The sequence below is a fragment of the Panthera uncia genome, chromosome B4 (assembly GCF_023721935.1).
Source record: "Panthera uncia isolate 11264 chromosome B4, Puncia_PCG_1.0, whole genome shotgun sequence".
Taxonomy (NCBI): domain Eukaryota; kingdom Metazoa; phylum Chordata; class Mammalia; order Carnivora; family Felidae; genus Panthera; species Panthera uncia.
This window is the reverse complement of record NC_064809.1, coordinates 78154698-78179771: the sequence shown is the minus strand read 5'-3', so window position 1 is coordinate 78179771 and position 25074 is coordinate 78154698. Positions and strand designations below refer to the sequence as shown.

Sequence of the window (25074 nt, the reverse complement as noted above, 5' to 3'; positions counted from 1 at the left end):
CTAACAACTCTGAGATCAAGAGTAGCATGCTCTACTGACTGAGCCAGTCAGGCTCCCCAGAATGGATTTTTTTTTTTTCTTCCCCAGGAAAGTTGAATGGAGGGGGGAAAGGGCAAAGAAGTTAACAGTGTTGCAAGTTTATAGTTCTGGATATGAAGAGCAGTTGATGGATTATTTAAAGAATAAAATAGAGACATAGTACCAATGGTTTAGAGGTCCTTGAGGAAAAAGGGGTAATTGGGTGGGAGGAGTGGTGTTAGGGTATGAAAAGAAAAAGCAGAAAATGGTGCACAGAAGGTAAGTTACTTGGACATTTCAGATTTTATCTGGATTAAATTGTTCCAGCTTTCTTTTCTTCTCCAACCCTTGGTCTTTCCTTATTTCTTCTTTCCACCTCTCCTCCCACCAGAGAGTAAGAAACAATGAAGTCTGCTTTTCATTTCTTGTCCGGGTAACTGAGCTTCTGGCTCTCCACCAATCCTCAGTCTGGATCTCTGTCTCTTTTCTTCTGTCCCTTCATTCTGGAAAAGGAAAGCTGATAGTTTGGGGAAGACAAGGCCAGGAGCCCTCCACCTTCCTCCTTGTGGGTGTCTCATTCTCTGGCAAGTGATCTCTTTGGGGAAAATATGACCAGGATATACAGGTTACGAGCATGGTTTCAGCTGCAAACAGGGAGAACACACTTAAGAATTGCCAACAGGGAAAATGTGAGTCCCTAGTGTGAAGAATGGCTTTTTGGAAGAAGCTTTAAATACAAGAAAATTTTGGAAGGGGCCCAGAGGCACGGGGCAAATTAGGCAACTTTCATCCAGTATCTCCCTGTGCTACATAAAGGTGAGCCCAGGCTCACCAAGGTGAAGAGAACCCCAGAATGTCCCCTCCTTGTCAGTTTTGGCCAAGATGGTCACTCCTAGAGACTGGAAGAACCTCAGTGAAGCCCTCTAAGTTTTCCCAGGGGAGGTCAACCCAAATTGGCCCAGGGTACTTGGAGGGAGGGGGCTATCTGAGAACTTTGATAAGCAACTAGCCTCCAGGCAGGGTGTGGGCCCTGAATCTCTTCACTAAGATCCATTCGGCTGTCCCAGAAAACGTCAGGAAACTTCCTCTCCACCCAAACCTCTTTTTACAACATTGGGGTTTCCATACAATGTAACTGGTCAAATCTAACAGGCTTTCCCCCCACAACTGTGCATTTGCATATATTGTTTCTTCTGCCCAGTATGTTGTCACTCATTTTTCTCCCTAGGAAATTCAGATTTTTCCATCTTTCAAGACTAGTTGAGAGGTTACCTCCTCTCCAAGGCCTTCCCTAAAATAGTTGCCCCTTTTCCTTCATTCCCCCCAAAATTAACTTACCTATTCTCACATCACTGGCCATATCCACTAATCTGTTTATACATGTGTCTGCACCATTAGACTGTGAGTGCCCAAAGGCAAAAATCACGACTTAGTTTTCTTGGTATCCTCCAAATTTAGCAACTTGGTAAGTACTCTAGAAATATTTGTTGATTGAGTGAGAATGTTTATGCTCAGAACTAGACACCTTGTATATATAAAAAAGACAAAACATGAAATGCAATCCTTCTCAATAAGATGTTTATCTACTAGTTAACAACAATTTAATGTAATAATTTAATTACTTAATAATAATATTAGATGTGCCACATACATATGTACCATTTAATGGTGCTCACTATATCCCAGGCACTGAATCACTGAATTAAACATATATACCTGGTTTTTAACTAATTTATTTTTCACAATAACATATAAGTATTGTTATTATCCCCCAAATTACTAGGTGGGTAAAATTAGGCTCAGAGAGATTAAATAATTTGCTTGAGATCTCAAAGTGATTGTCAGAGTGCAGGCGCTTCCAATTTCAAAATTCATGCTCTTAGAACAAAGGGGGTTGGCAGGGGGCACCGGGGTGGCTCAGTCAGTTAAGTGTCTGACTTCGGCTCAGGTCACCATGTCACAGTTCATGAGTTTGAGCGCAGAGCTGGCTTCAGATCCTCTGTCCCCCTCTCTCTCTGCCCCTCCCCCACTTGCCCGCATGTGTGCACTCGCTCGCGCTCTCTCTCTCTCTCTCTCTGTCTGAGAAATAAATAAACATTAAAAAAAATTTTTTTATGTTTATTTATTTCTCAGACAGAAAGAGACAGAGCATGAGTGGGGGAGGGGCAGAGAGAGAGGGAGACACAGAATCAGAAGCAGGCTCCAGGCTGTGAGCTGTCAGCACAGAGCCCAACGCGGGGCTTGAACTCACAAACCGTGAGATCATGACCTGAGCCGAAGTCAGTTGCTCAACCGACTGAGGCACCCCTTATAAATAAACATTTTTTAAAAATTTGGAGGGGGGGGGCGCCTGGATGACTCAGTCGGTTAAGTGTCCAGCTGTTGATTTTGGCTCAGGTCATGATCTCTCGATTCCTGAGATCAATCCCAGAATCAGGCTCTGCGCTGACAGTAAGGGAGGGACCTGCTTGGGATTCTCTCTCTCCCTCTCCCTCTGCCCCTCCCCTGTTCACACACTCTCTCTCAAAATAAATAAACTTTTAAGAAAAAATTGGGGGGGTGCCTGGTTGGCTTGGTCAGAAGAGCATATGACTCTTGATCTTGGGGTTGTGAGTTTGGGCCCCACACTGGGTATAGAGATTACTTAAACAAATAAAAACTTTAGAAAACAAAATTTTAAAGGTTTTTTTAAAAGTTTTTATTTGTTTAAGTAATCTCTACACCCAATATGGGGCTCAAATTCACGACCTCAAGATCAAGAGTTGCATGCTTTTCCGCCTAAGCCAGCCAGGTGGGTGCCCCTTAAGATTTTAATTTAAGTAATCTCTGCACCTAATGTGGGGATCAAACCCACAATCCCAAGATCAAGAGTCATGTGCTTCACTGACTGAGCCAGCCAGGTGCCCCTAAAATTCATGTTCTTAGTCTTAATGCTATAGTGCCTGAGTCAAGTTTTGTACAATACAGTTTACACCATCTCTATTACAGGGGAATATAATAAAGCACAAACTCATATACACAATAAAAGAAAATAAAATATTTAGGGGCACCTGGGTGGCTCAGTCAATTGGGCATCTGACTCTTGGTTTTGGCTCAGGTCATGATCTCACCGTTTGTGAGTTGGAGCCCCGACTCTGGCTCCGTGTGGACCCTGCTTGGGATTCTCTCTCTCTCTCCCTCTCTCTCTGCTCCTCTCCCACTCACACACACACACACACACACACACACACACACTCTCTCTCTCTCTCTCAAAATAAATAAATAAACTTGAAAAATAAAATATTTAGGGGCACATGGATAGCTCAGTGGGTTAAACATCTCAGTTGGTTAAACATTCCAGGTCAGGTCATGATTTCAGGGTCGTGAGATCAAGCCCCAAATCAGGCTCTGGGCTGGGCATGGGGCCTGCTTCAGATTCTCTCTCTCTCCCCTCCCTTCCATCCCCCAGTTCATGCACTCTCAAAAGAAAGAAAGAAAAGAAAGAAAGAGAAAGAAAGAAAAGAAAGGAAGGAAGGAAGGAAGGAAGGAAGGAAGGAAGGAAGAAAGAAAAGAAAGAAAGAAAGAAAGAAAGAAAGAAAGAAAGAAAGAAAGAAAGAGGAAGGGAAGGAAAGAAAAGAAAGATTTAGGGGCACCTGGGTGGCTCAGTCAGTTAAGCGTCTGACTTTGGCTCAGGTCATGATCTCGCAGCTTGTGGGTTTGAGCCCCGCTTAGGGCTCTGTGCTGTCAGTTCAGAGCCTGGAGCCTGCTTCGGATTCTGTGTCTCCCCCTCTCTCTCTCTGCCCCTCCCCTACTCACGCTCTGTCTCTCTCTCTCTCTCTCTCTCAAAAATAAACATTAAAATTAAAAAAAAAAAAAATAGGCATCAAGCCTTTCATCCTGTAAGGAGCAGAGGGTGGCACTTCCTAGGCAGCCCCGCCCCTGCAGAGGATTGCAACAGGGTGAGGTGGGGGTAAGGGTTTTGGGTTCCTGGAAGGTGGCTGAAGCCCATAAGGCTGGCCCTGTGCCCATCGTGTGGCTAAAACTGTCCCCGCCCAATAGTGCCGGTGGGAGAGCCATGGCCTGAGGGCTAGTTCCTGGAAGTCTAGCCACCACTCTCCCCAACCAACTGCTGCATCCTAGGCCTAGATGTCTCCCAGAGTCAGGCTGCCCACTGGCTGCCATTCTGTTCCAAGCTTCTCTCCACAGGAGTGTGGCCTCCAGATGGGTCGTCTTATCCCTCAAGCCCCTGAGGCCCTGCAGCCTCAGGCTTTGAAGCTTCCCTCTCCCCCACCATAACAGACTCCAATTTCCTATTGATTCCTTTTCATCTTCCCAACAACACCACCAAATAGGTATTATCATCATTATCTCCATTTTTCAGGTGGGGAGACAAAGCTCGGAAAGGGTGGGCTGCCCCAAGGCACATCGCCTGGAAATGCTGACTTAAGCCCAGGCCTCAGGATTCAGGATCTGGTCCTCCTGCATTCCGCTAAGTGTCATGCTCACATCTCTTTGGAGGTTTAGAAGTGAGCCCTGGGGGTTATTCCTTCAGGGCCACTCTGGACTTATCTATTAGCCTTTATCCATTTGGGGTTCACGGCTAGGTTCTGCTATCAGGACATAGCTCTTAGATGCCGGAGTCTGGGAACCTCAGTCTTACCCAACACCTTAGGCCCATAAGCTCCAAGGTTTCTTGGTCTGACAGTGGGACTCAGTCTCCCCTCAACTCCTGCCTGAGTCAATCCTCTAAGAATTCTTACCACTGCAGGGGCACCTGGGTGGCGCAGTCGGTTAAGCGTCCGACTTCGGCCAGGTCACGATCTCGCGGTCCGTGAGTTCGAGCCCCGCATCGGGCTCTGGGCAGATGGCTCAGAGCCTGGAGCCTGTTTCCGATTCTGTGTCTCTCTCTCTCTCTGCCCCTCCCCCGTTCATGCTCTGTCTCTCTCTGTCCCAAAAATAAATAAAAAACGTTGAAAAAAAATTAAAAAAAAAAAAAAAAAAGAATTCTTACCACTGCAAAGCAACCTCTTCAAAGACCGTTTTATATGATCCTCACCCAAACTAGAACACAAGGAAGAAAACAATGGATGGTTTAGGAGATCTGGTTCTACTACCTGGGCCTCAGTTTACTTTAGTAAGAGGGGCCTCAACTATTCCGGGGTCCCAGACCCCCCATCCCTACCTCCCCCAGCCATCCGGGGTAACCGCCAGGCTCTGGTGCCTAGGATAACGCCCAGCCCTCCCCTTGCCTCCTGTGGCTGCCTCCCCTTTCCGTCTGTTGAGAGAGGAAGCCAGGGGGTGGCGGGTGCAGCCCTGCAGGGCACTGATAAAGGTCCAGGCCTGCCCCCGCCCCCTGGGGCCACTGCGGTCAGACCAGCAGGCAAGCAGGCAAGGCAGCCATCTCCCTCTGGGACCCATGGCCCTCCCCTGGTTCCACCTCTACTTACCCCGCCCTACTCGGGAAGCTGGTTGCATAACCCAGTGGGGTGTTTGGCAACATTGCTTGTGGCTTGACCTGATGCTGGTGGTGGTGTGCACATGCGTTGGAGTGAGGGTGGGGGGTGGATTCATCAGGGGTGACAAGTCAGCCTTCTGGGGATAGGTGAGCAGCATGGATGGAGAGTGGTATAACAGTAAAGATCTGTTGCTATGTTTTTCTCCATGTTCTGTCTGCTACCTTTGCTGAAGGGGGAGAATCTTGAGATAGGAAACTCTCAGGTATCTTGCCTTGCCAAGCCACAGGCACGATCCAACCCATTCAGGTTCCTAATTCCCTGTTAATCGTAAATTAAGGCAAAGACTTAAGATAGAAGGTTGTTGACTTTGGGGATGCCCAGGCAGCTCAGTTGGTTAAGCGTCTGACTCTTGATTTCAGCTCACGGTTTGTGAGTTCAAGCTCGGCGTCAGGCTCTGTGCTGACGGTGTGGAGCCTGCTTGGGATTTTCTCTCTCTCCCCCCCTCTCTCTCTGCCTCTCTCCGGCTCCCTGCTCATGGTCTCTGTCTCTAAAAATAAATAAATAAACATTAAAAGAAGAAGAAGAAGAAGAAGGCTGTTGACTCTGGACATCAGGAATCTGAGAGGCGGAAGCTGAAGGAATCATTCCCACCCCCTGAAGGCTGTAAAGGATGCTCTGGAGGCAGGACACAGCCTGGGAACAGATGTAATGGCCTCTTCCTACAGGAGGAGAGTCGGGGAGAGGTGGGAGAGACACTTTTGTCTGGCCAGTCACCTCAGTGAACACTGTCTGTTCACTCGGTTTGCTGTACATGATCGTGTCTGTCCCCCTGAAATAAGTAGGAAACTGCCTCCCTAGCTTGACTTTCAAGACTTTACAATCTAGCTCCGAACTTCCCAGGCTTCTCTTCCACTGCTCCTACCCCACACCCCACCCTAGTAGACCCAAAGAACTATTTCACATTTTATGCCTCTGTTCCTTCATACCTTTGCTTGGAACACCCTTCTCCCCCTCTCTGTCTGGTGAACCCCTAGTCATTCTCCACAGCCCAACTCAATCGTCACCTCCTCTGTGAAGCCTTTCCTGAATTTCACAAAGCAGAAATTCGACTCCACGGCACTTTTTTTTTTTCATTTTTTTTTTTTTTTAACGTTTATTCATTTTTGAGAGACAGACAGAGTGTGAGCAGGGGAGAAAGCTGAGATAGAGAGGGAGACACAGAATCCAAAGTGGACTCCAGGCTCCAAGCTGTCAGGACAGAGCCTGACGCAGGGCTCGAACTCACAAATGGCGAGATCATGACCTGAGACAAGGTTGGACACTTAACCAACAGAGCCACCTAGGCGCCCCCAAAGCACTTTATATAGACCTTTATTAGTGTCATTCCCCAGCTAGACTGTGAGTGAGGACATAGACTATGTCTTATTCATCTTCGTGTTCCTGGAGTATAACACATAGCAGACACTCAATAAATATTTGTTGAATGAATTAACGAGCGATGAGGCTCGTGTTATCCACAGTTGTATCTGCAATGCCACAACCGTGGCCTGAACCGGTAGTTTTCATTCAATAACTGTCTGTTGACTAGCTGTAACCTGATATCATTATTTAATCAGCCACCAGTGTGACTATCGCCACCCTTCATCCCCTCTGAGGGGCCAGAATAAGTATGCCACTGAGAGAGCTGTGTCTGAATGCCCAGATTCCAGGTATGTGACCCAGATTCACGGCCAGGTCATCAAGAGATTCCGGACCCACATGTGCCGTGCAATGAAGCCGTGGGTCCCCTCCTGTCCTACACAGATCACGCATGTAGAATCATCATCTCCTGGGCAGGAGATGGAATCCAAAGGATGTAACCATGGGTTTGGGGTGGGTGTTGATCAGTCCCACACACACAGGCTGCAAGAAGGTTGCAAAGAAGCCGTATCAAACTGCCGCTTGAGTTGCTTGCTTGTGCTGCTGGCTGTGGAAGGTCCTAAGGGAGAAGTGGGGTTGATGTAAGGCTGTAGGGGTGGGGAACACTTGGAGGAGGACTCCCAGCAGCTATGCGTTACCAAAGGAAACAGAACATTCCCATTATTTGAACAGTGAACAGGAGCCTATCAGAGGATGTTGGCTGGGTGCCAGCTCTGCCTTGGGGTGACACCTGTCTGCCTCCCACTCTTTGTTTCCAGTATAACTTGAACATTATAAGAAGAAAAAAACAGAGAAAAAGCCTCAGCTGCAGCTGTAAGGACTGAAGCTAGACATAGGAGGGACTTTCCTGACAGCTAAGAGTCAGTAAAAGTAAGCTAGGAGGAAGGAAGCCTCTTCTAGTCTCCAGAGAGAGATCTGTTTGGCCTGGGTCTTGGGTTGTGTGTTGGAGGCCAAGGGATGATGGAGTGACTTCTGGGAGTACTTACTGGCCTGAGAAAGAGCTGCTGTGGGTGCTGGGGATGAACCTGATACCCTATACAGGTGTCCTGGCCTGTCCAGAGTATGCGGCTGCCATGTGTTCGGGTGCCCGGCCTGGCACCCAGGGCCCCCTTTAAGAGAGGTGAATAATGTCCCTTCTGGGCGCCCCCACACACATCCAACTCCCCTCACACACTGACAACAAACCTGGCCAAGAAAGAGGCCTTTGTCCTAGGACATCTGAGGCTGCTGGGGGAGGGGAGAGGGCTACAGGTGAAAGGACACATCAAAGCAGCAACTGCCCCTCCTCCCCAAAAGAGCTCCCCTGCCTCTTTCCCAGAACCCAGGCTTTCCTTAAATAAAAGCAGCGCCCTCCATGCCCACCTGCCTAAGCAGCTGGGACACTAGACATTAGGTCCTTATCTTTCGCTGCCATCCACCTCGCTGTGACTCAGTTTCCCTGTCTCAGAGAGAGTCAAGAGGGCATAAGGAAGGAGGTTGCGACCTGTATAAAGTTTAGAGGTCAGTTTGGAGCGGGATACCGGGTTGGAATTCATCCTGTGCATAGGAGAAACGCAGGCCTGGCGGGACTCCTGGGCTCAAAAGGAGGGCTGGGAGCCGCTGGGAACCGTGTGTGCCCCCGCTGGCCGGGGAACAAGGTGGGGGCGGGGTGTGGGCAGAAACCACACCGGGCTCAAGTTTCCTCTCTTGGCCAGAAGGGGCAGGAGGAGAGGAGGGCCACGGGGAAAGGGGAGGGTTGGAGGAAGGACGGAGAACTCAGGCCGAGGGCTTCACAGTGGAGGCTGGTGCGCCGCCGGGCGCTCTCCCTCCATACTCAGTGCTCAGTAATGGCCCGGGGGCGGGGCGCAGCCCTCCCCCGTTTTCAGAGGTAGCAGAGATCCTCACCCAGGAGGTGTCAGCCCAGGCCCAGCCTCCCCAGAGACAGCACCCCGGAGCCACATCTCTCTCCTCACTCTGCTTGGACCCTGCACAGGTGCCTGACGGGCGGGGTGGGAGGGGGATTTCAGTGGGATCCCCCGAGGGGCGAGCTGGGGAGGTGGAGGTGGCAGAGGGAGAAAAGAACCAACTTTCCTCACGTCCCTAGGAGATCTCAGGGCTTCCCAGGCTGCCCTGGGTTTAGGAATTTGACATCTTTGGGAATTCATCTGGGAGAAGACCTTGATGGCTTCTGGGGCACTCTGAGAGGCTTGGGGTGAGAGGCTGTAGATGGGGACCAGGCAGGGGTCCTCCAAGGCACCTCTGAGGAGCTGAGGCAGAACCCTTTGGCAGGGGGCTGCCCCTGGAGAGCCGATAGACTCTCAGGTATTTGGCACCGTCCTTCCCTACTCCCGTCCATCACTGCCCTGTCCGGCCAGCTGGGAAGATTTGGGGGAAGGTGAGGAATCGGAGACACCGGATGCCTGGATCGCTGCCAACCACGGCAGCAGGATGGAGTGGTGGGCGCAGGGCTGTTGAGGTCTTGCCTCCTTTGCCCCCCTCACTTCTCCCAGGCCCCCGGGGCAGTTAGAGATCAGCTGGAACCAGCAGGGAGAGGAAGGCATCTGGCCCCCAGTGCGGTTCCTTCAGACTGGAAATCTTAGCAGCTTGGGAAGTAGGAGGCAGGGTAGCCGTGGAACAGAAGAGGAGAGGTATCAGATCTGCTGAGGCTGGGATTCTCTCTAGTCATTGGCCCCCAAATGACCAGGGTTTGGTTTCTAGGGACTGAGTGAGGATAACAGAGACGTAGGCCTTTCTCCCCTGTTCCCATACACCTGTCTGAGTCATGTATGCCCCCAGGAGACTAATCCTCACTCTGAGCAAATCTCTCTCCCCTTTTCTTCCATTCTGTTTCTCTATTTTACCTCTATGTGCCTCTCCCTCTTTTGGGATTCTTCTTAACCTCTCTAAATAGCTTGCTCGCTTGCCTCTCCAACACCCCAGGTGTCGCTGATCCATGCCCATTCTTTCACTGCTTTTGTTGACACCTGGAGAGGCGGGGTGGTCTAACAAGCCTCAGAACAGGATCCCAGAAGCAAGCACCCTCTCTATCTCTGTCTTCCCGTCAAGGCATCCCTTCCCAAATGGTCCTCATCTCGAATCCTTAAGCAGAAAGCTCCATATCATTCTGTGATCACTTTCCTGTGATAAGATCTTTCTGGGTAGGACCATCAGGATCACAGTAAGGAGGATGGATTATAGTCCCTGAAGATGGCTTCAGTCCTACCTGATACATGTTGGTGGGGAGGAAGATGGCTGTGTGACCTCAAAGTGCAGGTGAAACTGGAAACTGGGAACTGTTTACTGTAAAGCAAAAGGGACACGGGGAGGCTCACTCTCCTTTCCCAGGATCTGTCCAGCTTCTGCGTCCTCTGTGATGTTCTGTTTGATCCAATTCTGACTACACCCTCCTCCCTGATCTGTATCACTAGCTGCCAGCCCGTCTTCCAGTCCCATCCTTAGAAAGGTAGGCTCCTAAGACCCAGAGGGGACTATGCCTGGTGTATAGACCACTACCAATCCCTGAGTATTTAGGGGAAAACATACCACTCCCCTTTGGCCTGGTACAAACTTGACGCGGCACCAGGGAGATGGTTGGAGCTGGTCCAGAGATTCTCATCAACTCCCTCTTCCCTGACCTTTTGCCTCCCTGAGGGACCCTTCTGGATTCTCATTTCCTTGTCTCAAAGGTGCAAGGCAGATTGAGCTCCTGGTCTTCATGAGAAGGGACTGATTTCTACTCTCAGAGACCAGGGCAGCCTAGAATCCAGCCTTGCCTGGGTCATGGGTTTGAAGCTAAGAGAAGTCTGGAGATCATTTGCCAGGTTCTTTTCTGGCTTTGTGTTCTTTCCTGTAAATACATATGGCTGGACTAGTTGAGCGTTTCTCAAGGTGGGGTGGGCTTCTGGCATCAGAAACACTAGGGCACTTGTTAAAATGCTGATTGCTGGGTACCTGCACCTATGAATTCAATTCAGTAGGTCTGGGATGGCTTGCAGGAAGGAGCCTGTGTTTTTACAAGTATGATGGATGAATGCAGTGCATCGTCCAGTTTGTGACTGCCTGAACTAGATGCCAGATACTGCCTCTCATAGCAAAGAGCTTCTAGGGTCCTGTTTCCATTTAATGGAAGAAACTGAATGGGGAAGTGATTTGGCCAAAGTCACACATTTGGAAGGCCATAGAACCTGGTCTCCTGCCTCCTAGGGCAGGATCTTTGAACTGCACCTAAGAGTCAGATCCAGGAAGATACAAGGAGGGAGAAGGGGGGTGGGGGGGCAGAGGGCAGAGGGGCAGAAGGACTATGAGGCAAGAAGCATTGTCCCTGCCCCCTAAACCCCTAAACCCCTTCTCCATTCACTTTGCCTTTGGGCAATTTCCTCCAGAACCTGGGTGGGGGAGGGTGGGGTTCCGGTGTTGAAATGGCATCCTGGACAGACATAAACACCCCACCCACTTTGCCCACTGGCCAAGGGCCTGTGCCTACACCAGCTCCCAGCTCTGGGGATAGCACTGTAACAAAGAGGTGGGGGCAAGGGCTAGGGTAGATCCAGCTTTAAAAGGATAATTTGTAATTCTTGCTAATTTGGGGTAAGTCAAAGAGTGAATTCCATATTAGATAGCTGTGATAGGCCATCTTTGTGGTGATCTAAGGTAATGTAATTTGAAGTCATCCAGTCCTATCCTCTGTCCCTTTAGAAGTTTCTCCCACCCCCTAGCCTGCCTGCCTTTACTTATATGGCAGGGGTAGGGTGCTGGGTCTGGCCCTAAGATATTGGGAGGCCCCTGCAAAATCTACTTGGAATCTCTTGCCAAAGGCAGAGAGAACAGATGCAGGGAGATGGGTGTTGGGAATAGGGAGGTAGGATGAGGAGAGGGGCAGATAAAGAGGAAGATGAAGGTAGGGGTGAGGGTTTGTTGAGAATGTTAAGCTGCCCAAGCAGAAAGGGACCTCTGAGTTCAATTTATCCAACTCCCTGGTTTTATAAATGAGGAAACAGAAGCTCAGAGAAGTGCGATGGCCTTGCCCAACCTCACACTGCTGCTTTGTGGCTGACCAGCAGCTAGAACCCACATCAAAGAAAGCGGGGGGTGAGGGTGTGAAGGGGAGTGTGTATGTAAGGCTCTAAAGGATATTCCCCAGAAGAGGAGAAAAGAGATTCCACAGAACTGACTGGCCAATATGGGACGGTAGACCACCAATAGAGGACGGGAGTATGGACACACAAGAGTGGGATGGGAAGGGGTGTGAGAGGCCAGTACAGGCTAGCAGAGTTAGCTAGTATGTTCCAGACCTGAGCCTGTTATTTCCCAGGTTGGGTGTCACTCTCTGAATGGACATTATAGGATCTTGGTGAAAATCAATCTCATAAACTAATAACGATGGTGAAAACATCAGCGCAGTTCTTGGTAGTTCTTAATAGGTCTCTGCTATGATTGTCCCTTTAGGAACCCTGGAAGCCTGGCTGTGTGGGTTGGGGTATGGCTGAGATGACCCTGCAGGGACATAGGACAGAGAGGTCCAGTGTCCCCAGAGACCATTCCTCCTCTGCTGCCTCCAGCTGATAAACCTCTTATCTGGCACAAGCAGGGGAGCCCAGAGCCAGGATAGGAGGAGAAGGCAGGGCTGCTATCAGCCACCAGGCCTGGGCCATATCTCAGAGAAGGGGAGGGGCTGTCTGCTTGGCTCTTCCCACAACACACTCCTTGGGGATCCCCAAGCACTTACTCTCATCTTGAGAACATGAGACAGAGGAGGAAAACTGAGGACAGAGGAGGAAAGCCAGAGTGATCCCTGATGTTGCCCCAGAACAAGGGAAAAAAACCAAACCAAAACAAACCAGAAGATGTGACTTCTGCCCTGCCCAGCAATACGGTTTTGGGGGAGTAAGAAGTAGGAGAAAGAGAAGGAGGTGTCTTGTCTGAAAAAGAAGGTGAAGCCCTACTGTGCTCCCAAAGGAACCGACTACAGCTACAGCAGGTGAGGCAGAGATCACACCGCAGACAAGCCTTTGCTTAAGGAGTTGGTTGATGAGGACAACATAATTGGGGGGATGAGGCCTGTCCTTCTCTCAGGCGAGGCTGCAGGGAATTCTCCATGGAGGCAGGACAAAATTTCTGGGCACTCGAGGGGCCTTCTCTTTTCTTTTTTTTTTTCTTTTTTCAAAGCCTGTTTCTCCTTTGCCACAGGTTGCAGGGGCCTTTTGGGCTTTGGGGACCCTGGACCAGGCCCTGGCCCAGTAGGATGCCCCCGTGTCCTCCCCAGCAGAGCAGGAACAGGGTGACACAGTTGCCCACTCTGGAGCTGGGCGAGATGGAACTGACCTGGCAAGAGATCATGTCCATCACTGAGCTGCAGGTGAGCGGGGCTGGGGGAACCTGGGGGAGGGAAGAGCAGAGAAGCAGGGAGGCTGGCTGGGACGAAGGCAGGGGACTGGAGCAAACAGGGAAGCTTCCAGGGACTGGAAAAGGAAGGGTCGGAGTAGGAGGGGGATCCGGATGAAAGACCAGAACATTAAGGGGAAAGGGGTGTAGAGGAGCAGGGGATAGGAGTGGTGGAAGAATCTGATTGGGGGGTGTAAGCGCTCCCAGCAGCCACTCTGCTCACATCATTCTACCCCACCTCCTGCCCCGCCTACCCTTTCTCACCTTGGGCTGGAGCACGGTGGCTCCTCCATGTGGGTTGGGGGCTCTGTTTCCAGCATGTTCTCTCCTCCTCTCTGCACCTGGGCAGGGACAGAGGGACTGAAGAGGAGAGGGTAGAGCTAGTGCCAGCTCCCCAAGGTGCCTCTTGGCCCCCAGGCCTGGCTCTGCCTGCCCCCCTACCCCCCCTTCTCTCCCCTGCCACTGTGCCTGGGTCCTCAGGATCTGCCCTAAGCCCTCCTCCCATGCAGCAGCTCCCTCTGCTGGGCACCCAGGGCATGACCAGGGTCTGAACTTGACCCTTTGACCCCAGATAACCATGGCAGGAAAGGCATCTGAGGGGGTCATTATAGATAACAACTTCTTGTGTTCCTGAAGGAAATAAAGGAAGAGCAGCCATTTCAACCCAGTAAGAACTTCTGAAGAGGAGATTCCATGTTGTTGCAACATTAGATAGTCTTTCCTGAAGTCCGACTTCAGTGACTTTCATTCAAGTTTAAGCTGCTTTCTGCTTAAAATAGCTGCGCTGCAACCTTACAAGAAGCTTTGGGTGATTTTTTAGCACCTTTCTGTTCCCTTGTTATTATCTCACTGTGTCTTTCAGCAGGACCCAGCTTGATCCTGAGAGAGAGCTGGTTTCTCTTCCTCAGCCTGTCTCCAAAACTTCTTTATGGCTTTTCTTGCAGGGACTAAATGCTCCAAGTGAGACGTCGTTTGAGCCCCCTGCCCAGGCCCCATACCCTGGACCCCCACCGCCCCCAAGTTACTGCCCCTGCTCAATCCACCCAGATGCTGGCTTCTCCCTTCCTCCACCACCCTATGAGCTCCCAGCACCCACATCTCATGTCCCAGACCCCTCATACTCCTATGGCAACATGGCCATACCAGTCTCCAAGCCACTGACTCTCTCCGGTCTGCTCAGTGAGCCCCTCTCAGATCCTTTGGCTCTCCTGGACATTGGGCTGCCAGGGGGGCCCCCCAAGCCTCAAGAAGACCCAGAATCTGACTCAGGATTATCCCTCAACTATAGCGATGCTGAATCTCTTGAGCTGGAGGGGACAGAGGCTGGCCGACGGCGCGGCGAGTATGTAGAGATGTACCCGGTGGAGTACCCCTACTCACTTATGCCCAATTCCTTAGCCCACCCCAACTATGCCTTGCCACCTGCAGAGACCCCCTTAGCCTTAGAACCCTCCTCAGGCCCTGTGCGGGCCAAGTCCACTGCACGGGGGGAGGCGGGGAGTCGGGATGAGCGACGGGCCCTGGCCATGAAGATTCCCTTCCCGACGGACAAGATTGTCAACTTGCCAGTAGATGACTTTAATGAGCTGTTGGCGCGGTACCCACTGACGGAGAGCCAGCTGGCATTGGTCCGGGACATCCGACGGCGGGGTAAGAACAAGGTGGCCGCCCAGAACTGTCGCAAGAGAAAGTTGGAGACCATCGTGCAGTTGGAGCGGGAACTGGAGAGGCTGGGCAGCGAGCGGGAGCGGCTCCTCCGGGCCAGAGGGGAGGCCGACCGGACCCTGGAGGTCATGCGCCAACAGCTGACAGAGCTGTACTGTGACATTTTCCAGCACCTGCGGGATGAAGCCGGCAACAGCTACTCCCCTGAAGAGTATGCTTTGCAACAGGCCGCTGATGGGGCCATCTTCCTGGTGCCCCGGGGGACCAAGATGGAGGCCACAGACTGAGCTGGCCGAAGGGGTGGGACTGTGATGGAGATTTCCTTTAGTCCCTTCCGATCAAGGTACTCCCCAACCCTGAGGCCCAGAAGGAACTGGGTTCTCTAGACCAGAAGGGGACAGTGGGAAACCTGACGTTTGGAGGGTCCACAGCGTGTTCAGGAAGGCTTGCCTTGAGACAAGCACGTGAGGGGAGGGTTGGAATCTCTTTGCCGTGATTCAGCTTCCCGGGGCTCCAACCTCCTCCTCTTGTTTGAGCTTTGATATATAAAGTGCTCTACACTAATAGCCTTCCACTGTGTCTTCCTTCTCGAGAGAGGGTGACGAGCTGAGCACTTCAAGTTCACCGCTTGGTGGTGATGGGGAGGGAACCCTGCCAGGCTCGTTTCTTTCCCCTACAACTCTGTATGAGAGAGGTACGCAAGAAATTTGGGCTTGAGCAGTGTGGAGACCTACCTGCTTAATCTCCTTTTGCAGAGCCAGGCGCCGTGGATGATCTGAGGAAGCCGACCCTCCCGGGTGGCCCAGGATTCAGAGAGCTGAGATTGTGGCCCAAACTGACTGCACCCTTGGTGCAAGGTCTCTGAAGTTTAGGCCTCTCCTTTCCCAATCTTTGGAGCAACAGAAAAGCCTAGAATGCCCACAGGCCTTTTTCTTGTTCTCTCCCTGCTGTCTACTTCCGCAGGACTTCCTCATCATGATTGTGCCAGAGCTCTATTCAGAAGACTGAGATGGTCTTGATTGGAATGAGATAGTTTGATTGGCCATCAGAGTTTCAAGGGATTTCATACCCAAGTCTGGGCAAAACCTGCTCCAGCATGGAGCAGGATATGAATTTTGGTAACATTTTCTATCTCCTTGGTTATGTTAGACACACTACCCTGCTCTTGTTTGGGGCCCTCCCTTTTCTAGATCCTTGAAGATCTAGGGCCTCTTATTTTTCTCTTGAAGCAGAACATGATTGAATGTCAGAATCTGGGGTACCTGGGTGGCTCAGTTGGTTAAGCATCTGACTCTGGATTTGGGCTCAGGTCATGGTCTCCCAGTTTGTGAGTTCGAGTCCCGCATTAGGCTCTGTGCAGAGCCTACTTGGGATTCTCTGGTCTCTCCCTCTCTCTCTCTCTCTGGCCCTCAGTCTCTCAAAAAGAAACATATAGAAACAAGTTTCAGAATCCATCACATCAAAATCCAAACTTTTGACATGACACCTTCATCTCCCAAGCTGGAGTCAGGTGGTTCCCCATCTTTCTAGTCATTGAATTACACCAATTACCTCTTTAGGGTATTTTACTTCTATTTACCTTTCTATTCAATTTGACTAGCTCCATTCCAACAAGGAAAACTTACTTTCAAGTTCTCATAGACAGTTGTGAGACATAAAAGGCAGTGATCAAAAGAGGTGTGGAATCCTTATGCCTATAGATTCCCAGGAACATGGTCTCTAGCCTAGGTTTAGGGAATGAAAGCAACTTAAAGCTGATTCCTAGTAGATCTTTTAAAAACAGTTTAGACAACCTGTCGACTTTGTTTTCTAAAAAAAAAAAAAAAAAAGAAAACGTGGGATCTAGTTGTGAAGGGCAGAGCCTGGGATTAGCTGTTCAGAAACTGGACTAGTTCGGGGTACCTGGGTGGCTCAGTCCGTTAAGCGTCCGACTTCAGCTCAGGTCATCATCCCACACTTCGTGGGTTCGAGCCTCATATCAGGCTCTGCTGACATCTCGGAGCCTGGAGCCTGCTTCAGATTTTGTGTCTCCCTCTCTCTCTGCCCCTCCCTGCTTGCACTCGGTCTCCCAAAAATAAATATTAGAAAAACAAAAACAAAAAAAACTGATTAGTTCACCTGAGGGAACATCGGGCAGTGGTTTACCCGGAGGCAAAATCAGACCTTCATTTATTCAACACTTACTGAGCACCTGAGTTCTAGAGATACACCGGGGATGCAAACAGCTAACAGGAGAAATGCCAAGCACTCAAGATATACCGTAGTGCGGAAGACCACCACGTATGCACACAACGTGGTACGTGGCTACCCAACGCACCGAACAGGTGGAACACCCGTGGACTGTGACCTGGGTTATGTTTCAGAGATTGTAGAACTTCAACAAGGTAATTTTCCTCATCTAGAGTATGGGATTTTTTAACAATCTTATATTTGTAAAACATGTAGCAAAATACACAGAACGGAAGAGGCATTAACCTCACTTTCAATAGGAACACTTTTTGCAGTCTAGTGGCCTGAGTTGCTAGTAACTTCATGTCACAAATTAGATTTTTTAAAGAGCCTGAAATGGGGAGAGGGGGAAGAGGGAGAAATCTTAAGCAGGCTCCAACACTCAGACTGACATTGACACAGGGCTTGATGCCACCATTCTCAAAGCATGACCTGAACAAAAACGGGGATGTTTTGACCGAGCCACCCAGGCACCCTCAAAATTCGATTCTTAAAACTGGTAAGTGAAGGCTACCTATACATTCACAGCTCAATACCCCTCTTTTGCTAGGTTTAAAATTGAGGCTGGATAACCTTCTCTTTAGCATAGGGGCCATTTAAGCATTTGCTAGGGGATTAAATTCTTGCGCCCAAGCTTTTGATTACCTTGGAAACACGGAGACTTCCTTCCCTTCCATACTCATCTAATCCTGGTTCCAGATATTTTAGGAGCCGGAGATAGCTGGCAATAAATACTTGCGGAGGCCACTGTAAACACCCTACTTCTAACTAGGCTAAGATTTACTCCTGCGCTCAGAGCCAGTTTTTGCTTTCACTAAACCAGGATCCTACGGTGTAAAACTTCTATAGTAACACCTGGTATTAGAACTACTTCCAGGGGTGCCTGGGTGGCTCAGCTGGTTAAGCATCCAACTTTGGCTCAGGTCATGATCTTGCGGTTCAAGCCCCGTCTGCTCTGGACTGCCCTCAGAGCCAGGAGCCTGATTCAGATTGTCTCCCTCTCTCTCAAACCAATTGTTCCTCCCTAATCTCAATTCAACCTGTGGTTTTGTTTTACCTTTCTTTTCCCACCTACATTAAGGTCTTGCTTGTTCCTTTATTTTTTTAGTTTATTTTTCAGAGACAGAGCATAAGCAGGGGAGGGGCAGACAGGGAGACACAGAATCTGAAGCAGGCTCCAAGGCTGTCAGTATAAAGCCCAGCGCCAACTCACGAACAGTGAGACCATGACCTGAGCTGAAGTCAACACCCAGACACCTGTTACTTTAAATTTAGAAGGATCCAAGGAAGAATTAGCAAGGAACAAAGGGGAAAGACTTCAACTCTGCTAAAAATTCTGATTTACTATATCATGAAAGTGAAAGAAACAAGACAGCACCAAGTTGAAATCAAAAGAAATTTTATTTAAAAAGTCCATTCATAAAACTGAATGATTAATTCAAGCTGCAGAACAGCTAACAACTACATGGTAGTGAAAATGAAGTGCAGTGGCTCAGATAAAGGTTGTCCTCATAAGGATATTCCTGCCAAAAAAAAAAAAAAAAAGTTATGAGGCATTTGCATAAGCACTTGGAAGATCCTACAATTACACTGTTCTGTTGACTGGGAACCCAGCTGCTTTAATCACTTTTTGCTAGCTATGGCCTTTTACTAGACCAGACTATGAAAGTTTTTGTTCTCAGGTACAGCTCGTCACGGTCTACTCTGGCAATACCGAGCACTCTTGGCGCCTGTTAAGTTTGTAAACAGCTTACCTTTTAGCCATAAATTTGGACAGATGAGTTTGTTTTGTTTTATATTTTTAAAGAGAGTTGATTAGCCTGGAGTAGCAGACTCCTCCCTAGAAAAGTAAACAACCTTTAGAACTAGCTTTTTGGGAGACCAAGTCCCAGCTCAGGGTAAACCCCCCACCTCCCCCTCCCCAAAAGGGTCCACCCTCCCTCCCCCCAGACTTTTGGGAAGATTCTAACACATTACTTTGAGCCATCGTTTTAAGGAAATGGGTCAAAGGAAGGTAGGAAATAAAATTAAAGGGCAAAAATATATTGTCACAGAATTAAAGTGTTTACTTCCTTCATTTGGGAGCCACCAAATCTAGGGTGTCAATATAAGAAAATTCATCTCCAGAAAAACCAAGTTCAGCTTAACTGGACTAGTTTTGGCTCAATATATGAAGGATTAATGTTAACAGAAAACTGGATTTTAGAGAACACTATATGGATGGAAGTAAAATCTGTTCTTACCTACCAGCATAGCAATAAAACCTTTTCTCCTGGTTCTGACTGCTAGTCCTAAGAGTCAGGTGTGCCTTACTCTTGTCTGCCTCCTTTCTCGCGATGGTCACTGAAACTTCACTCCCTCCTAGCTTTCATGGAGCGTGCCGTGGCCTGCCCCTGGCTTATCTGTACTCCACATACCACAAGTGTCTACTCTCAGCTGTAGAGTGTCTGAGCTCGGAGCCATTCGCGCTATGCTTGCTAGCAGTTCCTAGTAGCTGAACATCTCTCCTGGATCTTTAAAGGCATTGTCACGAATCCTGAGGTATCTGCAAACTCCCTCAATAGTTAAGGTTCCACCTGCCATTGCAAACTCAGCCAGTATCAAACTCACGGAACTATCACCCATGCTTTCCCACCCACCTCCCACCCGCTCCCCCCTCCGCCCTCCTCCCCAAACTTCCAAGTAACACACCCACGAAATTGGGAGGGAATACACAGTCCTAGTGATAAACAATTCTCTATGCTACCAGGTACAATGGCACTGAAATTGAGGGTACCAAAGGGAGGGCTCAAAAGAACCTATGTAACAAATAACAATGATTGGATATTAAGTGACCGTAAAAAGGCTTCAGAAATCATTTTCTATACAATTAACATTTTCGGATGGTTGTGTGATGTACCATATTTAAAGGAAAACTGCAGTTAGCGTGAATATAGTAAGTTGCCTCCCCATCTCTGCAATTTTAATGTCCAAATAGGTAATTAGTACAGTTAATCTATAGACCTCTATTAAGGACCCACCCAACCACAAAACTGCTGTTTTCCTTTAATGTAAGCCTGTTTTTGTATTAAAAAGAAGATATTCTTACTGGTGCTGGTCAGTTTAAAAAGGTCTCCCAAACACTTCTAATCTGTGGACTTATGGGGTGGCATTAGCCAGCAGCTGGTTTCTATTCTCTGGCAGAGTTTTGAACTTGAATCGTGATAGAAGCATTCAACATTATGAGGGGTAGTGGGTAGGGAAAGTCCAAAGCTCTGCCAGTCCCAAATCCATACAGTTGTCATTCCATTCAAGAGAATATTAAATCGTTTATTGATTACACATGATAATGGACGATACACAAGCTTTAATCCCATCTGTAATTTTATCTGATACCATAATTCAATTTAGATATATTGCATAGGATGTGCCAACAATCATATTAATAACCAAATAAACTCCACGACTTTGCTTGGGTGACCCTTTTAACGGTGAACTCCAGGTCACAACACATTAACTGTCAGTTCAACCACACCAATGTTTGTGGAGACAATGGCTTCTGTGCCCAAGCAGGTTGCAAATAAATTTCAAATGGAACCTGGCATCACCCTGATGGAATTCTAACTTCACACTGTTGGGGTAGTTTACCAAGATGGCTTCAGAGTAGACTAACTTTACACAGCACATTTAAAAAAAGACACATTTATTCAGCGTCATGATCAGACTATTACATTTAGCAATCAACAGCATGGGTGCAAAAAAAAAAATCTACATTAAAACCCTTTGTTGGAATGCTTTACACTTTCCACAGAACAGAAACTAAAATAACCTGTTATACAATTAGTCACAAATACAGTCCTCGAGTTTTTTGCCCATACACATGAGTATTGTCTAAAACATGTCTTCTTTGTAGCAGCTAGGCCCTGCCACCACTGTGCTTGGCTGAGTTCACAAATCTGTTGTAACCTGTAGCTTCCCTGTCACTTCTCTGGCTCTCCTCTCCTGCTAAGCTTTGTTTCCTGTTGAACAATATGGAATAAAGTTGTTAATCTAAACATATTAAGACTCAAGGCTACAATCCAATAGCAAGTTTTGTTTCCCACAAATTTTGCTGATCTGAATATTAACTTAATATCCACAATTTTACTGCAATTATAATGTTAACTATGTTGCACTGCTCAGCTATATTAGGGTTACTGGATTCATTATCATTTACAAAAGTTAACTTCAAACATAAAAAGATGTTTACTTACCTGGCAGTAATTAAAACCTTCTGCCACTGCCATAGCTACTGCTGCTGCTGGAACCGCCATAGCCACCTAAGAATAGAATTTGTCCCTTTAAGCTTTGGCAGCACATAGAAACACTTTTTGTATCAGGGGCAATAAAGCCTCAGATCTGAGGTTCGGGGGCACATGATTTTCCCAATCTGATTAAGTTCTTGAAAAGCTTTTAGAGTGTAGCTTTTCACGGTCTACACACACCTCACCCCAAAATTACTGGACCTGGTTATATATATACTAATAAACATATATATAATACCTTGGTTTCGTGGTTTGGCAAAGTATTGACCTCCACCACCATAGGGGCCAGAGCTTCTGCCTCCAAAATTTCCTCCTTTCATGGGTCCAAAATTTGAAGATTGATTGTTGTAATTGCCAAAATCATTATAGCTTCCACCACCTCCAAAGTTGCTTCCTAGAAATGGAAAGAGGACCTTTATTTGTTATTTGGAGAAGATGGTTAAGTTCTGAATTCTATTTAGTGCTCAGAGCAAAAAATGTTGTGTGATCTGCTTGCCTTCCTCCCAAACTCTGGTGGCTCCAATCATCCTTTTCTGGGCAAGGCACTCAGTTGAATAACTCAATGCTTTTAATAAAATTTACCCAACTTACCATGGCATAATAGCAATATATTCTCTAGGCTTGAAAGTCTGTGCCCATCCAGGGCACTGCAAACACATGCTGGATGTATCAACTAAGCGCCTAGGATCCCAAGGGAGTTAAGACAACTAAATCCTGCTGGAAGCTAATCTAATTCTGATTAAAGACAGGACTATCCACTTATCCATCTATCTTATTTGGGAGTGAGGCGGCCCCAGCTTAAAGCTAGGAGGTAGCATTAGCAAGCCCGTTAAAAGAGAACACCATGCATTGCACCACATAATGCTTTTTAAGAGCATCAAATCCCCTTATGATCATAAACTCTAAAGAGCTAATCTAACTATTGCACCAAGTACTTGGATCACTGGATACCTACCACTACCACCGCCAAAGCCGCCTCCGCCTCCTCCGTTGTTATAGCTGTCATAGCTGCCACTCCCGCCATAGCCACTGCCCTGGTTTCCATAACCCTGTCCACCACTTCCATAGCCTCTGCTTCCTCCAGAGTAACCAGGGCCGCCTCCTCCATAACCACCTACAAGAATACAATTCTTCTCAATAAGACAAAAGTATTCAACAATCAAAACCTGTGCAAGCGTAACACCTAAAAGCCTGCTCACAGCATGCGGTTACGGTCAGAGCTGAGCTGGTCATGCACTACTTTAGCTCTACTACCCTACTCTAGAGATTCCAAAACAAACTTTTCACCTACATACCCATGATAAACTTACCATCGTTACCAAATCCGTTATAGCCATCCCCACTGCCACCATATCCACCACCACCTCGACTGCCGCCAAAGCCACCTGGAAAAAAGTAGAGTTTCAACCACTTTCTGAGGTGTATTGGCTGCATACAAATTATACCCTTCCTAAATTCAAGTTTTCTGAAACCACCCCTGGGTCACAAAAATGATTTCTATACTGAAGACTTAACCCTCCAGTAAGAAGCCCCAACACCTGGATAAAAATTAACTTTGGAAAAGCTGGCCCATAGGTACATCCACCATAGGTTGCAAGTGGACAAGTTATCTGGGGATTGTCAAATGACAAGCTTACTATTAATTTTCAGCAAACTATATATAACCACACGTACCTCGCCCACTGAAGTTTCCTCCACGGCCAAAGTTGTCATTCCCACCAAAACCACCTCCACGACCACCACCGAAGTTCCCAGAACCACTTCGACCTTGAAAAAGAGAAGTTTGAAGTGTTAAACCTACAGATTCGAATGACTTCGTGGCCTGTAAGATCTAATTAAACAAACTCACCTCTTTGGCTGGAAGAAGCACTAGCCATCTCTTGCTTAGATAAAGCTTTCCTTACTTCACAGTTGTGGCCGTTCACAGTATGGTATTTTTGAACTAAAAAAAATTTCAAAGAGAACACAATCTCAAAGACTAGAATACAGCACGGATTTCAGAAACCTTAGCGAGTTGCATGCCCCGGAGACTTACTGACAATCTTGTCTACAGAGTCATGGTCGTCAAAGGTCACAAAAGCAAAGCCTCTCTTTTTGCCACTGCCTCGGTCAGTCATGATTTCAATCACTTCAATTTTCCCATACTGTTCAAAATAATCTCTTAGATGATGTTCTTCGGTGTCTTCTTTAATGCCACCGACAAAAATCTTTTTCACAGTTAAGTGGGCACCAGGTCTTTGAGAATCCTAATGAGAAAGCCCAATTAATTTACTTCCCAATAAAACTATCCTTAATCAAGATCATTAAAAAGTTTAACATCCCCAAACGCAAAGTCCGCTTAGTGGAACACTTTTAAATAACCAAGAAAAGAACTAGATCACTCACTTCTCTCGAGACAGCCCTCTTTGGTTCCACAACTCTTCCATCCACCTTGTGTGGCCTTGCATTCATGGCTGCATCCACCTCTTCCACAGTGGCATAGGTGACAAACCCAAAGCCTCTGGAGCGCTTGGTGTTTGGATCTCTCATTACCTGAAACGTTAATAAAATTTACTACATAATAAAACCCCAGAGACTACTGTCATTTCTACCATGAGTAAATACAAGGCCCTTCAGTTTCCCACTAAATTAACAACGGAGCCTCTAATCAGCTAAAGCCACACCTTCCCTTGCCAGATTATTTTCAACTATAATCCCGTTAACAATCTTCACAAGTACAGTAATCAAGACAAGATAATCCAAAGAAATCAACTCGTCCTACTGGCCTTTTGTCTCTTCTAAGTCTTACCACACAGTCCGTAAGCGTTCCCCATTGCTCAAAATGGCTCCTCAGACTCTCATCGGTTGTTTCAAAGCTCAAACCTCCAATGAAAAGCTTCCGCAGCTGTTCAGGCTCTTTGGGAGACTAGGAGTCGGGGGAAAAAATCATTACGTGGGGGGGGTTACAACACAAAAAAGCTTCCAGTTAGGAGAAGCAAAGCTACACGACAATGATACATAGCACTTATTGTTCCTTTGGGTCGCCGCAAGCCACGTGCTTCTCCCCATTAGGGGAGACGATATGTTGGGGGCTGGGAAGCCCCGAGCGCATGCGTCCCAACTCTCCCTCCGACGCACGCGCAACAAAAGGACGGAGCTGGAAGAATACAGAGCCAATAGAGAACTACATCTGCTCCTTAAGAAAATCGTCCCCTGATACAAGGTGAAAAAATAAAGCGAAACAAAACAATCGAATACGCATGAGGGTTTTGCCAGGAGGAACAAGCCCGGAGTGAAAACCAAGTGTTGCAAGACGGCGGCCTCATGGCGACGACGAGGACAAAATGGCGACCCGAACTTTGGGAGGGGTAGGCCCTTGGCAGCAACGGAAGAAATGCCGAGCCAGAGCTGGCGCAAGCAGCCAAACCAAACCACATCCTACCGAATTCAGTAACGGCGAGAAAGAAAATTAGGCCGAAGAGAGCGTGTTACTCACCTCTGACTTAGACATGACGGCGGTGGGAGGGGAGACTTTCACGATGCTTACTCGGCGGCGTCCACGGGCAGAAAGGAGTAATCTAACGAACGTATCTGCCAGCCTACCTTCGGCCTCGCTTTTTTATCCCGCCTCCTCGCTTTAGGCATTGGTAGACTCCGCCCCTGAGTATCTCTGATTGGATATTTGC

At 48.1% G+C, this 25074-nt stretch overlaps 2 protein-coding genes and 1 long non-coding RNA gene across 10 annotated transcripts; 1 reads left to right on the top strand and 2 right to left on the bottom strand.

The window, feature by feature from the left end:
- Positions 1-302: 302 nt before the first annotated feature.
- On the bottom strand, positions 303-10159 carry LOC125919145 (uncharacterized). Its single transcript, XR_007456680.1, has 2 exons — positions 10075-10159; positions 303-521 (listed from the first exon to the last, which is right to left on the bottom strand). It is a non-coding gene; the product is annotated as an uncharacterized LOC125919145 (long non-coding RNA).
- NFE2 (nuclear factor, erythroid 2) lies at positions 8574-16738 on the top strand. 4 transcript variants are annotated; one of them, XM_049625644.1, is made up of 4 exons: positions 8574-8844; positions 12717-12828; positions 13038-13206; positions 14177-16738. In XM_049625644.1, exons 3-4 carry the CDS (start codon positions 13093-13095, stop codon positions 15182-15184), a joined length of 1122 nt encoding a protein of 373 aa, XP_049481601.1. In that variant the 5' UTR covers positions 8574-8844; positions 12717-12828; positions 13038-13092; the 3' UTR covers positions 15185-16738. The 4 variants fall into 4 exon arrangements, with proteins under 4 accessions (XP_049481601.1, XP_049481600.1, XP_049481599.1 ...); XM_049625643.1 differs by having other exon boundaries at positions 12658-12828; XM_049625642.1 differs by having other exon boundaries at positions 12297-12828.
- A 1770-nt stretch (positions 16739-18508) lies between these two features.
- Positions 18509-25027, bottom strand: HNRNPA1 (heterogeneous nuclear ribonucleoprotein A1). Of its 5 annotated transcripts, XR_007456679.1 has the most exons (12): positions 24885-25024; positions 24198-24314; positions 23795-23941; positions 23445-23655; positions 23259-23351; positions 23084-23176; positions 22720-22794; positions 22365-22523; positions 21648-21803; positions 21359-21424; positions 18881-18966; positions 18509-18649 (listed from the first exon to the last, which is right to left on the bottom strand). XR_007456679.1 is itself a non-coding variant. In XM_049625640.1 (11 exons), exons 1-10 carry the CDS (start codon positions 24897-24899, stop codon positions 21369-21371), a joined length of 1122 nt encoding a protein of 373 aa, XP_049481597.1. In that variant the 5' UTR covers positions 24900-25027; the 3' UTR covers positions 18509-18649; positions 21359-21368. The 5 variants fall into 5 exon arrangements, 4 of the variants coding, with proteins under 4 accessions (XP_049481597.1, XP_049481596.1, XP_049481595.1 ...); XM_049625640.1 differs by lacking the exon at positions 18881-18966 and having other exon boundaries at positions 24885-25027; XM_049625639.1 differs by having other exon boundaries at positions 18509-18966; positions 24885-25025.
- Between the last annotated feature and the right edge of the window lie 47 nt (positions 25028-25074).

Coding starts and splice junctions, on each gene's coding strand:
- NFE2 (XM_049625645.1), top strand. CDS start 13,093: ATGCCCCCGTGTCCTCCCCAGCAGAGCAGGAACAGGGTGACACAGTTG. Junction 13,207..14,176: donor TGTCCATCACTGAGCTGCAG/GTGAGCGGGGCT, acceptor CTTTTCTTGCAG/GGACTAAATGCTCCAAGTGA.
- HNRNPA1 (XM_049625640.1), bottom strand. Junction 23,656..23,794: donor AGAGGGCTGTCTCGAGAGAA/GTGAGTGATCTA, acceptor CTTTCTCATTAG/GATTCTCAAAGACCTGGTGC. Junction 23,352..23,444: donor CTCTGTAGACAAGATTGTCA/GTAAGTCTCCGG, acceptor AATTTTTTTTAG/TTCAAAAATACCATACTGTG.